The sequence below is a fragment of the Panthera uncia genome, chromosome E1 (genome assembly GCF_023721935.1).
Source record: "Panthera uncia isolate 11264 chromosome E1, Puncia_PCG_1.0, whole genome shotgun sequence".
NCBI lineage: Eukaryota > Metazoa > Chordata > Mammalia > Carnivora > Felidae > Panthera > Panthera uncia.
This window is the reverse complement of record NC_064814.1, coordinates 52233086-52250077: the sequence shown is the minus strand read 5'-3', so window position 1 is coordinate 52250077 and position 16992 is coordinate 52233086. Positions and strand designations below refer to the sequence as shown.

Here is a 16992-nt window from a genome sequence, read left to right as displayed (position 1 = left end):
CATAACAGCCAGACTGACAGACAGAAGAACATCATTCAGGGGGATGCGAGAGAGGAGTGTTTTCTGAAGATTAATCCTGCATTGATGTGTAGGACCAATCAGAAAGATCCCTGAGGCAGGGTATCCAGTGAGAAGTCCTTGCCATGACCTAAGGAAGGATCAGGGGATGTTTTGGAGAGGACTGAGGCTCGAGTGCACCTGTTCTTTGGTTTGGAGTACTGATGTAGTCTCTACCTTGCATCAGGTGCATTGAAGATGTGGCTTCTAGACAAGATCTGACCTGTTACAACTATACAGCATCCCTAGACTGCTCCTGGATGGAGATTTCTAGATCAGCCACCAGACACTAGGCCTGGGTTAGTAGGTTGATAATAACAGAACAATAGGGCTGGAAGACTGGTCTGTAAATATCTGCCCTTTTAAAACTGCAGAGTTGAGAGGAAAGGTACAAATTTTTATGGCCTCTTAACAGTTCTACCTTACAGCAATGACCGGTTGACTAAATTCTCCTCCAAGTTCTTACACAGAAATAAGTTGGGGACTAACCAAAAGAGGAATATAGGGGTGATTTAGGTCTTCTTAGTGAACTTTGTCACCCTCAGATGATGAGAAACTGCCTGTTGGATAAATTCAGTGTTAAAGATCCCCGTTTAATTAAGTAACTGTTTCAAAGGGACTTTTTTTTCCTTTGACAACTGACTTTGACATTTGAATCAGGTAGTATCACAACATCACCAAATCTAAACCCCTTAAGAAGTCCTACTACTGCAAGTAATTACATTACTAGGTAATATTTGCTTCTGGCTTATTCTGTGCCAGGCAATATATAGACAGGATGTGCATTCAAGTGCTGCAGCTTAGGGTCAGCAAGCAATGTAGATCCCATGGATTGCCTGTTCACAGAATCACCAAATCGCACATTTTTTTTTAAAGAATTGTCGCCAAATGCATTTCTCTAACTCTTCTGTGCCTCTCTATTTGCTTTTATTTGGAGGAATCTAGTCTTTGCTGCTAATCCATGTGAAGTGATGATGATTGCACTGGAAAATTATTAGAGCCTAATGTGGCTCAGAGTTTCACTTACAAAAGCAAAACCCCCAAACCAGAAACAATGTCACATTCTAGAACAGATTCTTTGTGCTTCAACCCCTTAGCCTCCACTACAGAGAGGTCCATCCCAACTGCTCAGATGAAGCTGAAGAGAGCCCGACTTGCAGATGATCTCAACGAAAAGATTGCTCTCCGGCCAGGGCCACTGGAGTTGGTGGAGAAGAACATACTGCCCGTGGACTCTGCTGTGAAAGAGGCCATAAAAGGTACTTAGAACCCATGGCATGCTTCTCTTGTGTGCTCTGAGATCTGAGGGCAGCCAAGGCTCTGACCTGCCTGGGGCCCTGGGGGCGGGGCCTCTCACTAGACAAGAGTCATGCCAAGGGTTGCTGTCCCAGAGTGGTCTCCAAAACCAGAGGTCCTAGGAGTGAGGACGAGATTGCCACCCACTCACCCTACAAAGGTCAGGTTGACAGCAATCAGTGTTGTCCTAGTCAAGCAGGTGGAGAACCTGAATTGATGGAACTCTCCCAACCTCTCCCCTGCAAGGTTCTATCACTTAGGAGTCACAGCCCCCTATAGCCCTCCTCTTCTAGAGGGAAGAAGACTGGTAGAGCAGAAAGGACACTGGACTGGAATCAAAAGACCTGAACTCTAAGCCCTGTTTGTTGTGTGTTGGGGCTTCCCCAGGTCCCTTTGCCTCTTGAGATGCTGATAATGACACCAGCCTAGCCCAACTCAGAGGCTCTCAGGAGTGAAGTTCAGATTATAGACATGTGTGAAAATTCTTTGTAACAATCCTCATGGGGGCCCCAGGGATGAAGAAGTACAAATACTTACAGAGGGAACACAAACATTAATTCTTTCATAAGCTCTATAAAATCGTTGAGACCAAGTAGATGCAAACAGCCCAAGTGCACTGGGAAAACGGTGGTAGAGGAGGGAAAGGGGAACTCAGCATTCCCATAGGTGAACTTGATTTTTCTTCCAGTGATGACCACCAGGAGCTCTAAGGATTATTGATGTTTAATAAGCAACACACATTTAAACGTTTCAACCCACTGTCAAAAGGTGTTTGTGAAGATATTTTATCAAGCACTTAAGTTCAATGTTAAACCTGTCATCGGATGTATTATCCCCCATTCTAAAATCTTGCTGTCACCCAACCATTCAAAAGCCATGTGATTTTTGGGTTTGGCACCTGTAAATATGAAAATCTCTGCTCTGGGAGAGATGACATGGTGACCCATCAGCGCTCACCTACTGTTCCATTGTGACGTTCTCTCTTTACTCTCTCCTTCCACACTGAATGTCCCATGCCTTTGAACTTGGACTAGCCAAGACCACCCAACTGGGTGCTATGTCTGTCTCTACTCTGATAAGATCTAGGACAGGAAAAAGATCTCCATGGGGCATCTCCTCATTTCTTAACATTTTCTATTCCATACATTTAAATCTATCATCGATTTTATGTGATAAGGGGAAAGATCTCAATTTGCAGTTTTGGGTTTATGGTGAGATTCTATTTTTCCATGTGATTTCGTGGCAGTGGCAATTCGTGGCTATTGCTCTTTGTTCTACTGGGCATTTTCTCCCCTTCTGCTTTGTTAAAGCTATTTATATAGAAACAATTAATAATGCTAACCCTCAGTCTTTCACAATTATCTTTTACCAGTTTGTCCTTTGCCTTTTGTATATTTTGCCTAGAAGCTGTTTTTATTTTCTATATAGTTAGATCTAGTAATTTTTGTGGTTTCTGAATTTATCAATTATTGGAAACATTTCTTAGCTCAGGAATCTAGAGTGATTCACCTCTGTTGTCTTCTAGCATTTATATATTTCATTTTTATATTTCAGTCCTTACGGCACACAAAATTATTTAAGTGTGTAGTTTAAAAGACACTGCTAGTTCTGTTTTTCCACAGTTTTACTGATGTATTTTACAATGTATTTTAGTATCTATCTCACAAGTTTCTTTGCACTGGTCTGATATTTCTAATGTTTCTTGGCTTATTCTCACAAGTATATGCTGGGTGAAATTTAAAATCAGTTTAGCCTATGCCAGTTTCAGTCTTGTTAGATTTTTGTTTGGGGTTGCAGTGAATTTATGTTTTTAAATTTTTTTAATGTTTATTTTTTTGAGAGGGAAAGAGCGAGTGGGGTAGGGGCAGAGAGAGTGGGAGATACAGAATCTGAAGCGGGTTCCAGGCTGTGAGCTGTCAGCACAGAGCCTGATGCAGGGCTCAAATCCACAAACCATGAGATCATGACCTGAGCCAGGGTCAGACGCTTAACCAGTTGAGCCACCCAGGCACCTCTGTAGCAAATTTATACATTAGTTGATGGTTCCTTTTTTTTTTTTTTTTTTTTTTTTTGAGGGAGAGAGAGAGAAAGCACAAGAGAGGAGAGCGGGGGGGAGGGGAGAGAGAATCTTAAGCAGGCTCCACGATGGGGCTTGATCTCACAACCATGAGATGGTGACCAGAGCCAAACTCAAGAGTCAGACACTCAACTGACTGAGCCACCAGCCACCCATGATGGTGCATTTTTACGTTTAAAATATATCAATTCTGGGGCACCTGGGTGGCTCAGTCGGTTAAGCGTCCGACTTCAGCTCAGGTCACGATCTCACGGTCCGTGAGTTCCAGTCCCACGTCGGGCTCTGGGCTGATGGCTCAGAGCCTGGAGCCTGTTTCCGATTCTGTGTCTCCCTCTCTCTCTGCCCCTCCCCCGTTCATGCTCTGTCTCCCTCTGTCTCAAAAATAAATAAAACGTTAAAAAAAAATTTTTAAAAATATATCAATTCTTCTGAGACAGAAATACAGTTTCTCTTCCCATTTCTTCAACTCCTCTATCATTTCCCTTGGTAAGGTTTTTTTTTTTTTAAGTGAAGTCACATCAATTATTGGCATCCTAGAGGAAATCTGTTAATTTTGCACGTTCATAACTTTGAAGGGTTTCTCCATATTTCCAATAGTTGCTCCTAAAACTAATGAAAATTTGTCTCCTGCTGCATTTTTTTCCTGCCTTGGTGCACTGATCCTTGGCTGATACTTGAAAAGTAACATCAAGCTTTTATTAATGTATTGTATAACTAGCATCATGTAGAACATTGTATACAGTATATTCATAACATATGTCATATCCAAATTTCATGCTTTATTTACAAATTATATATTTGTAAATTGAGTTTTATATAAATTTTAAAGTATGATATACTGTATTATGTAAACCTAATAATATATATTTTACTGTACATATAATATGTTATATGTAAATGTATGTCATATATAAAATTATATATGTGAATTATATAAGGCACACAATTTATGTTATTTCATATACAATAGACAGTATTTCACTATACAATTTAACAACTATTAATATATGACATAGTATAAAATTATTATTGGTACATTGCCAGTGCTTCAAGCAGTATTATACGGTTTTATATTATACATTATGTTTTTGTTATGTTGATGATAATATTTTTCTGTTTCTATCATAAATAGGGATTTCTTCACTCATGTATCTCTTTATATGCCATTAGCCTTTGGTATAGATAGGTATTCCAAGGAAGTATTTCTGTATAAAATGGATGCTTAATTCTTAAAATGCTTTCAGGGTGCCTGGGTGGCTCAGTGGGTTAAGCATCCGACTTCGGCTCAGGTCATGATCTCGCAGTTTGTGAGTTCAAGCCCCGTGTCGGGCTCTATGCTGACGGCTCAGAGCCTGGTGCCTGCTTCGGATTCTGTGTCTCCCTCTCTCTCTGCCCCTCCCTCTCTCTTTTTCTCTCTCCCTCTCTCTCTCAAAAATAAATAAATATTAAAAAAATGTTTAATGTTTTCAACGTACACAAAAAGATGATTACGTGGGGAATGTGGCATTGCTGTCTTTTCTAATTATCTTGCATTTCTGGGGGAAAAAAATCCCACATACGATTTTTTTCTAGAACTTTCTGGTATTTTATTTGAGATTCGCATCTCTTCGTTAGGATAACAGTAGCTGCTAAACCACAAAATTTCAGCAGCCTAACACTAGAAGTTTTATGTCTTGTTCATAAACGGTCGAGGGAGGCTTTCCCTTAACGGCAGACCTTTCAAGCACACAGGCTCCTTCCCTCTGGCGGCTTCACCCACCCCTAGAGCAGGGCTGCAAACTTTTTCTTCAAGGGCCGACAGTAAATGAGCTAAGCTATTTAAACTGTCACAACCGCTCAGCTCTCGGCGACTGCAGTGTGAAAAGAGCCATAAGCGAGAAGTCAGCAAGGGGGCATGGCTGTGTTCCAATAAAACTTTATTTACAAAAGCAGGTTCACAGGCCATAGCCTCCTCATCCTCTGTACCGAGCCAGCAAGTGGAAGGCACGAATGAAAAGGCCCACCCGCCTGTGTTACAAGCCTCCACCTGGACACCAGCGTATCACATCTGTTCCCATTTCCCTGTGAAAATAGCGCCGATGGCTCAGGAAGGTATTTTCTGGCGGAACAGTGATTTACCAGCAATGTCTCTCTTCTATGGAAGGGAGAACATAAATTTTGATGACTAGCTGGTCTTTTCTGCTACAGAGTTCACAAATAGTATTCGTCTTTGTTTTTATTTTACCCTTGTCAGGTTTAAATATCAAGACTTACACGTGCTTCACAAAATAAGTTATAATTATCTTTCCATATTTTCCCATGTTTGGAAAGCGTTTATGACTACAGTGATCAGCTCTTTGAAAACATTGCCTATTAAAGTCACGGGGGCTCAATACTTTCCTTAGGAGTAGGCCTTTAACAGCTTTCATTCTGTTTTTGTACATAGTTTTTTGGGTATTCAGATTTTCTCCTTACGGTAATGTGTGCAGTTTACCTTATGCAAAAAATTCCCATCATCCCTCTGAATTGCAAAGTTATTAGCCTAAAGTCCTGTAAAGTCTTGGCTTACAGTTATTCCAGGCTGCTCTCAACCAGGGGTTAGGTGCCATTTTTCAATGCAATGTGGTCATTTGTGTGTTTTCTCCCTTCGTGAAGCAGTTCATGAATTTGTTCACAAATGTTGTTGGTTTCTGGTCTTGGATTCATTTAGTTTCACGTCTCGTCAAGGTCACTGAGCAGGAGAATCTCCACAAGGAGGGTTGAGGATCCAGGATGTTCATCAGTTTCAAGTGCAGTGGAGACAGGTGGAGGCAGAGGGAAGGTTACACAGTGTGCCCCTATTCAGGTGAGGAGTCAGAGGGTATGAGCAGGAGCACGGTCAGTGGAAGAGGATAGAAAGCAATAAACATGAGGGCTAATAATAATAATAATAATAATAATAATAATAGAAGGGTGTGAAGCAGGAACTGAGGGGTCCACCACCCTGGTTTTTAGAGCTGGACTCTGTGACTTCAGCCACACAGCCACACACCGACTTAATTCTAAATACCTCATTTGCTCCTCTCTGAAACCCCAGCAACAATAATAGCTCTCTCGGGGTCTTTTCTCAAGTTGGACTCAGTTTGTAAATTATGTAAAGAATTAGCAAGGCATTGATAGCACATGAGGGAATTCGTCTAATTTCGGACCTCAAGGACTTTGCGCTTCAAGAAAAGAGAAGAAGAGAGCCAACTTTCCACATGAAAGTTCCTCTGAAGGGCTGGATAAAAGTCACAGTGGGAACGTGTATGCCTGTACCTAACCAGGACATCCTGGAGGTATGACTGCTTAGCGAGCCCTGAAGGGAGAGGGGCAGAGATCAGTAATAAGGGTGGTGACGTCATAAGGGCCCTTTATATTGTGTCTTGAGAGCAGGAGAGAGACTCAAACTTCTCTTGTCATTTAAGGACACCAACATAAACACTTTTCTAGTTCCCCAGCAAGGGAGAACATAATTTAAAATAATGATGATGCCAATAATAATAAAGTAGTGGCGAGCCATTGGAAGCATTCATGGTGGAAGCCAGAGCTATGTCTGTGTGGGAACAAGGTGGAGATCCTGCCTCTAGAAAGATCCCTCTGGCTGCAGTATAAAGTGGACTTGAGAGATGTGAAATGGAGCCAGAGTGCTGTCTTCTATTAGGTGACTGTTTGGCTTGTCTGAGGAAAGTTGATGAAGGCATGAATAAGAGTCATGATTGGGGGTGTGGAAAAGAGAGACTCTGAAAGACAATTGATTTTGCATGATTAGATGGTCAGTGGAATACAGCAATCGAGACAAAGGGAAAGCAGAGATAACACCAAGGTTTGTTTCTCTCCTGGGCAACTGGGTAAATGGCCGCCATTTGTCAAGATGGGGACCGTGAGTAGAAGAGCAGATTTAGGGAAAGATGTGAATTCTCGTTTCAACTGTTGGATTTGAGGGGCCCACAGAAAATGGAGAGGCAAGCGACTAAGTAAGCAATGGGTTCCATCGAACTAGAATTCAGGAGAATATTGGTCTAGAACTACAGATTTGGGAGACTTGAGTGTAGATGTAAATTTAAACTAATTGTCTAGATAAGATTGCCCTTTCATTTGTTTATTCACTTAATACTTACGGAGAATCTTCGGTATCAGACACTATTCTAAGGGCTCGGGACATATCAGTGAACAGAACATTTGTGCTTCAACAGAGCTTATATTCTAGTGGGCAGACACAGACAATAAACATAATGAATGATTACGTATTATAATACAAGGGTGTAACTGATGTAAAAGTAGGACAGGGTTCAAGGAATCAAAAGTGCCCACTAGAGAGTAGTTGGGAGAAAGAAAGGATGTATAAAAGGAAAAGAGGGCTAGGAGGCTCCCAGGCAGAGGGGGGGAGTCCATGAAGATGAAGGCAAGGAATGGCTACAGAAGGAGGTTGTCCAAATTGAGGAAAATCCAGCACCAGCAATGGGGAATTGACCCAGGCATCAGCCTCTTAGCAGTAATCTTTCGATGTGCATGAGAGTTTCTATGGGGGGTGATGGCACTTTGAGTAGCCCATCCGGTGGTGATGATGACCCAGCCCCCTCTTCTGCCTGTCACTTCTTGCGATCAAATCATCTCCCCACGACGAACTGGTGACTCCAGGTAGAGGTTCACTGTGGGTTCTTCTCCTGACATCTGTGTGTCGCGCCCTCTCTCCACGTGCTCTTCCAGATGTGCTTACGTTTTCCAGCTCTCCCTGCAGCTGGCTTTCTATGTGCCAAGCTCTGAGAGGAATGCTTTGTCATTGTCTTCCTCCAGGTTTTAGTGAAGACCAATCTAGAACTTCTCTCAACACAGGAAAGGGACTTTTTTTTTATTAAAAAAATTTTTATTTTTTATTTTTTAAATAATTTTTTGAAATGAATTTTTGAGAGAGAGAGAATACAAGCAGGGGAGAGACAGAGACAAAGACAGAGGATCTGAAGCAGGCTCCGCACTGTCCACAGAGAGCCCAATGCGAGGCTTGAACTCACAAACCACGAGATCGTGACCTAAGCCAAAGTCAGATGCTTAAGTGACTGAGCCGCCCAGGCTCCCCTATTTTTCATTTTAGTTCCAGTATATTTAACATACAGTGTTAGTTTCAGGTGTACAATGTAGTGATTCAACACTTCCCATCCATTATTCAGTGATCATCATGACAAGTGTGCTCTTAATCCCCATCACCTGTTTTATCCACCACCACCCCCCCCCCCAGCCACCTCCCCTCTGGGAACCGTCAGTTTGTTCTATAGTTAAGAGTCTGTTTTTTGGTTTGTCTCTTTTTTTCCCCCTTTGTTCATTAGCTTTGTTTCTTAATTCCACATATGAGTGAAATCATACAGTATTTGTCTTTCTCTGACTTATTTCACTTAGCATTATACCCTCCAGATCCATCTGTGTTGTTACAAATGGCAAGATTTCATTCATTTTTATGGCTGAGTAATATTCCATTGTACATATATGCCTCCTCTTCTTTATCCATTCATCTATCAGTGGACACTTGGGCTGCTTCCATAATTTGCCTGTTGTAAGTAATGCTGCAGTAAACGTAGGGGGGCATATATCTTTCTGAATTGGTGTTTTCATATTCTCTGGGTAAATACCTAGTAGTGTGATTACGAGATCATAACGTAGTTCTATTTTTAAGTTTTTGAGGAAGCTCCATACTATTTTGCACAGTGGGCTGCACCAGTTTGCATTCCCACCAACAGTGCATGAAGGTTCCTTTTCCCTCCCCCCCATCCTTGCCAAAACTGTTTCGTTGTTTCTTGTGTTGTTGATTTTAGCCATTCTGACAGTTGTGAGGTGATATCTCATTGTAGTTTTGATTTGCATTTTCCTGATGAGTAGTGATGGTGAGCAACTTTCTTGTATCTTTGGCCATCTGGATCTCTTTTTTGGGTAAATGTCTGTTCATGTCTTCTGCCATTTTTTAATTGGATCATTGGTTTGGCATGGAGTTGTATATAAGTTCTTTATATGTTTTGGATACTAATCCTTTGTCAGATATGTCATTTGCAAATATCTTCTCCCATTCAGTAGGTTGTCTTTTGGTTTTGTTGAGTGTTTCTTTCACTGTGAAGAAGCTTTTTAGTTTGATGTAGTCCCATTTGTTTATTTTTGCTTTTATTTCCCTTCCCTCAGGAGACCTATCTAGAAAAATGTTGCTATGGCTAATGTCAGAGAAATTACTACCTGTGCTCTCTTCTAGGACTTTTATGGTTTCAGGTCTCACATTTTGGTCCTTAATCCATTTTGAGTTTGTGTGTAGTGTAAGGTAGTGGTCCGGTTTCGTTCTTTTGCATGTAGCTCTTCAGTTTTCTCAGAACCATTTGTTGAAGAGACTTTCTTCTTCCCTTTGGATATTCTTTCCTGCTTTGTTGAAGATTAATGAACCATGTAAGTGTGGGTTTATTTCTGGGCTTTCTATTCTGTTCCATTGATCTATATGTATGTCTATTTTTGTACCAGGACCATACTGTTTTGATCACTACAGTTTTGTAATATAACTTGAAATCTGGGATTGTGATACCTTCAGTTTTGTTCTTCTTTTTCAAGATTGCTTTGGCTTTCTGATTTGACTTCTACAGGAGGAGGCTTGGGCCTCCTTGTGGCCACATCGGGGGAATATGTACCCAATTCCCTGTTTCCTCTTCCTAGAAAGCCACTAATCTGGGTCTGAATACCCACTTCCAACATGTGTTGGGGAAAGGATTCCCAATCCTAACAAGCAATGCTCAGGACTCCAGCTGGGCATCTTGACAATTCAACACAGAACTCAGGAAACCCATTCACTTACTAGATTAGCAGTTTATTATAAAAGGGTTATAGCTCAGGAACAGTCAGATGGGGGAGATGTGGAGGACGAGCCATGGTAGCCATGCTCCCCAAGTACATCACTCTCCCCAAATCTCCACAAGGTCATCAACCTGGAAGCTCTCCAAACCCCTTCCCTTTGGGTTTTCAATGGAGGCTTCATTATACGGTCACGATGTGATTAGATCATTGGTCATTGGTGATTGAACTCAATCTCCAGCCCCTCTCCCCTTCCTGGGGGCCAGGGGCTGACACTGAAAGTTCCACCCGTCACTTGGTTAGTTCCCCAGGCCACCAGCCCCCATCCTTTGGTGAGGTCCAAAAGCCACCTTATTAACATAACAAACACCACTTTTGTGACTCTCATCACTTAGAAAGTTCCAAGGGTTTTCCGAGCTCTGTGCCAGAAAGGGGGACGGAAACCAATATAGATTTCTTATTATAAATCACCATTCACAATTATTAACAGCCACAGCCTCTCAGGACAGAATACTGAAACAAGAAAGTAGATATGGTGTTACATGGGAGTGAGGATTTATGAGAACAGAAATTACATCCTAGAGTTTAGCACGGCCTCCTTGAGCTGATGAGTGGGTCATTATTAATTAAAGATCCCTCAGTTTGAGAGGCACTTGGGTGGCTCAGTGATTTACGTGCCTGACTCTTGGTTTCGGCTCAGGTCACAATCTCACGGTTCATGGATTCGAGCCCCACATCGGGCTCTGTGCTGACAGCATGGAGCCTGCTTGAGATTCTCTCTCTTTCTCTCTCTGCCCCTCCCCTGCTTGTTCTCTTTATCTCTCTCAAAATAAATAAACTTAAAAAAAATCCCTCAGTTTGAGAACCCTAGGAGCCTGCTTGTGGCTTGCTAATTCTCTCTCTGGCCATGTAAGCCTTTCCTTCCCTTGACAGGAGGAACATTCCTTAGCTCCCATGGAAGCTGCCTATTATCCAGAGGCCTGGCTTCTGCTTGAGTGAAACTGAACCCCTGCTGGCTTTCCTGGTTTTTTTCAAACAGTGGAAGGACTCTGGTTTTCAGCTCCAGTAGATGAGCCCCTTCTCCTAAAGCGTCCTCACCTTTCCCTTGGTCTGGCCCAGGCAGCCCCCTGAATGCCCAAGTCACGTACTTAGCTACTTTTTTTAAAGACTCAAACCTGTATCTCAGAGAATATACAGTCTGGTTGTCAAAGATAAATTAGAGCTGGTCCAGAAGACCTCCATTTCCAGCTGTTACATTTCTAAAAGATCTATGTGGGTTGGGGCTCCTGAGTGGCTTAGTCTGTTAAGTGTCTGACTTCAGCTCAGGTCATGATCTCACGGTTCGTGGGTTCGAGCCTTACGTTGGGCTCTGCACTGACAGTGTGGAGCCTGCTTGGGATCCTCTCTCTTCCCCTCTCTCTTCCCCTGCCTCTCTTTCTCTCTTAAAAACAAATAAACATTAATTTAAAAAAAAAAAGATCCTACACTAGTCTTTGCTCACTCACACCCCCAAGGTGCAGACTTCATAACAAAGCAGAAACAATCCCTATTTCCTGAGAATCCAATCATTCTTCAGAGACTCTGGAAGCCCTTCCTGAACACTCTGATCATTTATTTTAAGGCGCATAGACAATAACCATGGCCCTGAGCCAGATGGTAGACCATTTGCCTCGTCATAAAAAGAAAAAGGGTTTCTTTGGCATCGCTTTCTCCTGGACAAAATTTATCATTCCGTAACGAGAAATCATTTCCGCAGTGCACGTGATCCTGGGGGGACGGAGGCACAATGAGGCATATGTGGAAAATACTTCTCTGTGCTGCTGGCCTTGGCTGCCCATCAAAGCGGTCACAGGCATCGCTCTGAGGTCTGCAGCTGTGGAGAGCTGATGTACCCCCACGAGAGAGCTCTGAAAGGGTGGGGTCCTGCAGAGGGGAAGCAAGAGACAGGGCTCAAATCTCTTTACACACCTGACAATCTTCTTTGACCCTAGAGAATCAACCTCAAGTGCCAGCACAGAAGTCCTTCTGGTTGACTGTTTTCCTCCACTCATGTGGTCCCAGAATCAGAATATGTCTTAGAGGCTTCAGGCAAATTTTGAAGATGCCAGGAATCGGAGGAAAAGGAATCCTCATTCCTCCAAACCTCCACAGACACCCATTTCTGTAATAATGGCACCTGACCCCCTTTAAGAGCAGTGGGTTCTGTCTTTCTTGGATGATATAGTCCCTCCTCTACAGACCCATGTATTGAAAAACCTTTAGGCAAGAGCCATGTTTAAAGTTTATTTATTATAGGGGCGCCTGGGCGACTCAGTCAGTTGAGTGTCCCTTCAGCTCAGGTCATGATCTCATGGTTCGTGGGGTCGAGCCCCACGTCGGGCTCTGTGCTGACAGCTCGGAGCCTGGAGCCTACTTTGGATTCTGTGTCTCCCTCTCTCTCTCTGCCCCTCACACTGCTCATGTTCTCTCTCTCAAAAATAAACATTAAAAGAAAAGTTTATTATTTTGGGGAGAGAGAAGAAGAAGAAGGAGGAGGAGGAGGAGGAGGAGGAGGAGGAGGGGCAGAGAGGGAAAGAAAGTAGATCCCAAGCAGGCTTGCATTGTCCATGCAGAGCCCAATGTGGGGCTCGAACTCAGGACCGCTGAGCCCAAATCAAGAGTTGGATGCTTAAAAGCACCCCTAGGCAAGGGCCACATTTAAACCCTACCTATTAACACAGGGATCACCTTGTCCCTTAGAAAATGGATTTTCCTTCCATGTCTTCCAAGAGGGCATTAAGAGATGGTCTGTCCACGAATTAAAAATAGCTCTCGGGCCATGCACTGAACAGGCTTGGGAGAAGATAAGCAAACAGGTCCTTTTCCACAAGCTGCTTCATGGTCTCCCAGCCAAAAGGTACCCAGGACTCCAGCTATCTCCCTTAATCTTGGAATCTTAAATGTTTATGCAGAGAAAGTACAACTGACTCATTCATCCAGTTGCTTCCCGGGGGACGGGGGTGGGGGGAAGCTCAGAGTCCAACATCCCCCGGGGGCCAGTGCCCAGAGCCGGCCCCTCGGGGCATAGCCGGAGGATGATGTCAGGGCTTCCCAAAGTGGGTCCTTGTCACCGCACCCCCTGACGTGTGTCTCCGGGGACAATAGCCAGCACACCACACTCCAGCAACTCCCAGGGTGCCTCGTGCCCTGGGAGATTGGAGCAGAGGCCCAGGGTCACGGCACAAAGCGACAGACATGGTTATTCCACAGACAGCCAGATAAGGTGACCTTTGTCCCCGTCCATGTGAGCCTGGCTTGAACCAGGAGGGAAGGAGTGACAGCAGCCTTTGCAGTGACTCCCAGCTCTGAAGGTCTTTGCAAAGCTGACCACAGGACAAGGTGCCTGCTGGGTGGGTCTTTTTAAATTTTTGATAACGGCCCCAACAAAAGCAGCCACAATCACCGCCAGGCTAGGAATTACTCAACACTTGCCCATCAGGGACTGGGCTCAACCATTCACATGCTGTTCTGTTGTTTTAATCCTCAAATCCTGGAGAGGTTAACTCTGTCGTTTCCGTTTTAGAGGTGGGGAAACTGAGGCTCCCAGAGGTGAAATCACTTGCCAGCAGAAACGCGATAGGGCTGAGAAACCACCCTCGACGGTTCGAGTCCAGAATTGAAGTTCTTACTGACCCTGCTGAGCAAACCCCACATACGTCATCTCAAAAGGACGTCGCTGCCTTTTGCTAGCAGAGCGTCTCTGCTGTTCAGTTTCTCCCGTGAGCAGAGGCCGAGTGGAGCGTGCACATATGTGGACGCTCCTCTTCCGTCCGGGTGGTCACAAATCCAAGCCACCGGCAGCCCTAAGACAGTGGTGATGGGGGAGGGTGGGGGGGGGACTAGGCAGGGTCTTTGGGCCTGTGCCGTAAGGAAGTGGTCCTCCTTACTGGCATATTCTGATCTGGCCCATGGTGCTTTTTGGAGATCAGACAGATCCAGAGTCCAGTTTAGGGCCTTAGCTATCACCTTATTGACTCCTTCAGATATAAGTAACTGCCCTGTATGTAGTTGCATGGATGCACGCCGTCTTTGTGGATGTAAGCAGAAAACCTTGTGGGTTTTTTTTTTTAATTTTTATTTATTTTTTAAATATTTTTAACATTTATTCATTTTGAGAGACAGAGCATAAGTTGGGGTGGGAGGAGTGGGGCAGAGAGAGAGCGGGACACAGAATCCGAAGCAAGCTCCAGGCTCTGAGCCATCAGCACAGAGCCCGATGCAGGGCTCGAACTCACGGATCATGAAATCATGACCTGAGCTGAAATCGGACGCTTAACCGACTGAGCCACCCCTTTATGAAGGTACCCCTTTATTTATTTATTTATTTTAAGAGAGAGAGAAAGCAGGGGAGAGGCAGAGAGAAAAGGAGAGAGAGAATCCCAAGCAACTCACGAACTGTGAGATCGTGACCTGAGCTGAAATCGGACGCTTAACCGACTGAGCCAACCCTTTATAAAGCCACCCCTTTATTTATTTATTTTGAGAGAGAGAGAGAGAGAGAAAGGGAGAGAGAGAATCCCAAGCAGGCTCCGCCCTGTCGGTGCAGAGCCCCCCGCGGGACTCGAACTCAGGAACTGTGAGATCATGACCTGAGTCAAAATGAAGAGTCAGACACTCAACCGACTGAGCCACCCAGTCTCCCCAAGCAGAAAAACTTCTTTAAATGATGGCTGTCATTTGGTCAAGTAGACTTCTAGAAGCCGTGTCTCTCCAGGGATCGGCCCCCCAAATACTCCTGTCCCCTGGCTGGGGGATTTCTTCCTCACCCTTCCCACCACCACGCTGCTCTTTGCACAACTTCCCCTTTGCTCCCCCCATCGCAGTCAAGTGCGCCCTTTCCCCCCACCACCCCCCGTCTGTCGTCCTGTCCACAGCTGAGGTCATCTCAGGCTCAGCCCAACCCCACCTCCTCCAGGCGTCTCCCTGGACATCTCCACATTGCGGTCTCCTCCGTCTGTCCTGGACAGCACTCACCGGGTGGTCTGGTCCTTGACAGATGTCTCCCATTGTGTCCCACAGTCTTCACAGCGTCCTATCCGATTTTGCTTCTGCTTCTCTGCTTCTCCTAAAGTGTGAAGGCCGGATGGGGACAAAATAATCGGGGAACGCTCCGTGCAGCATTCCCGACTCCTTTACTCCAGACACCCGACTTTGAGACTTTTCCACATTATTCTAGTGCCTCGCTCCAAGGTCACCAAATGCCAGATGTCCAAGTGGAAAGGGCAGGCTGAGGGATGGGTGGCAAGAACAGGGCTACCACAGTCCTCCCACCCAGGAAATCGTCATAAATGCCCTCCCCAGAATGTCCCGCCTTCTCTGTCCTCAACGTCACAGTGTCACTAGGAGTCCCTCAGACCTCAAGAACTCAAGTACAAGATGCTGTGGAACACGGAGATATCCTTAGGTCACGTGTGCCGATAAAGGAGAGACATTGGCCATTCCCCACTGGGTGTTTCCTAAAGACTTACCACCCGATGGCTTCCAGGGAGGGTGATGGCTTTTGCCACCCCTCTGCTGGTGGCTCTGAGAGTCCACACTGCAGTCCTAGCTCAGTCCCTGTGCGCACTGAACACTGTGTGCCCTCCTCCACAGAGCAGTGATGAGAAAACGCACCCTTCCTCTGACTTAGCGGTTGGAAACCCTCGCGAAAGTTGATGCTTTTTGTTACTGCGGCCACTAGTCAGCGGATGCCTGATACAAACTGCTGTTTTTATCGTTTGCTGTCACCCGGCTTGAAACAAAGTGGCATGTTGGACATAAGAAACCATCCTCTCTCTCTCTTTCTCCCTGCCCGCCTCTTGTAACATCTCCACTCAATGTCAGGATACTCGGACAGCATTGTGGTTTGATGACCTTCCTCTGGCGCATGCATATTTGGGGGGGGGGGGGCTCGGGGGGGGGGCAGGGGAGATGGTGGGGGGCCCCCGGGGGTGGGGGAGCGAGACTTTGTCTCATGAAGGATCAGACCGCGTGGAGAAGCTCTGTGCCCATTTAGACTGAGGAAAATGTGGAGGGAATATAATAAAACTTTCGAGTGGAGGATCCTGTTGGGCAGAAAAGCCTGGGTCCCCCAAGGGGCTAAACACGCTCACAGGCAGGGCTCTCTGAGGTTGGAAATGGAGTCGGCTCAAGGCATGTGCCAAGCAGAGCCAGTGAAATGCTGTGATTTCTGGGGTGGAGTAGGCTCAACACCCCCCACCACCCTCCCATGTCTATCTGGCCCTCAATGACATACGTAAGCCTTTTAACAGGGACAAAGCCTTTAATTTCTACCAATAGAAGTAGGACTTGAAAAAATGTTTTAATTTTTTAACCTTTTATTTATTTTTGAGGGGGAAGGGAGGGGCAGAGAGAGAGGGAGACACGGAATCCAAAGCAGGCTCCAGGCTCTAAGCTGTCAGCACAGAGCCCAACGCGGGGTTTGAACTCACAAACTGTGAGATCATGACCTGAGCCGAAGTTGGATGCTTAACCGACTGAGCCACCCAGGCGCCCCCAGGACTTGAAGTTTCAATGACAAATGTTTGTTTGCAGAGCCCAGGGTTTGCTGTGAGAGAAGAAAGGAAACGAAGGTGGTGAGCTAACTCTGGACTCTTAAAATAGACCAGAGTCCTGAAGGGGGGTGGGGAGAGAGTGACCCCCGACCTCAAAGAGAAAAGTTGGCATTTGTCAGATACCCGGGAAAACCCCTCTCTTAGAAAACAAATGGG

General features: G+C 45.0%; 1 protein-coding gene across 2 annotated transcripts in view; it reads left to right on the top strand.

The window, feature by feature from the left end:
• The window catches only part of MYOCD (myocardin), a 108494-nt gene that overhangs the window by 55871 nt on the left and 35631 nt on the right, over positions 1–16992 (top strand). The window contains exon 5 of one of the 2 annotated variants that reach the window (XM_049638086.1): positions 1155–1316. In XM_049638086.1, the coding sequence (XP_049494043.1) occupies positions 1155–1316 (162 nt within the window). Of the gene's footprint in view, positions 1–1154; positions 1317–1413; positions 7092–16992 lie in introns of those variants that run through there. The other variant, XM_049638087.1, reaches the window with a different exon arrangement.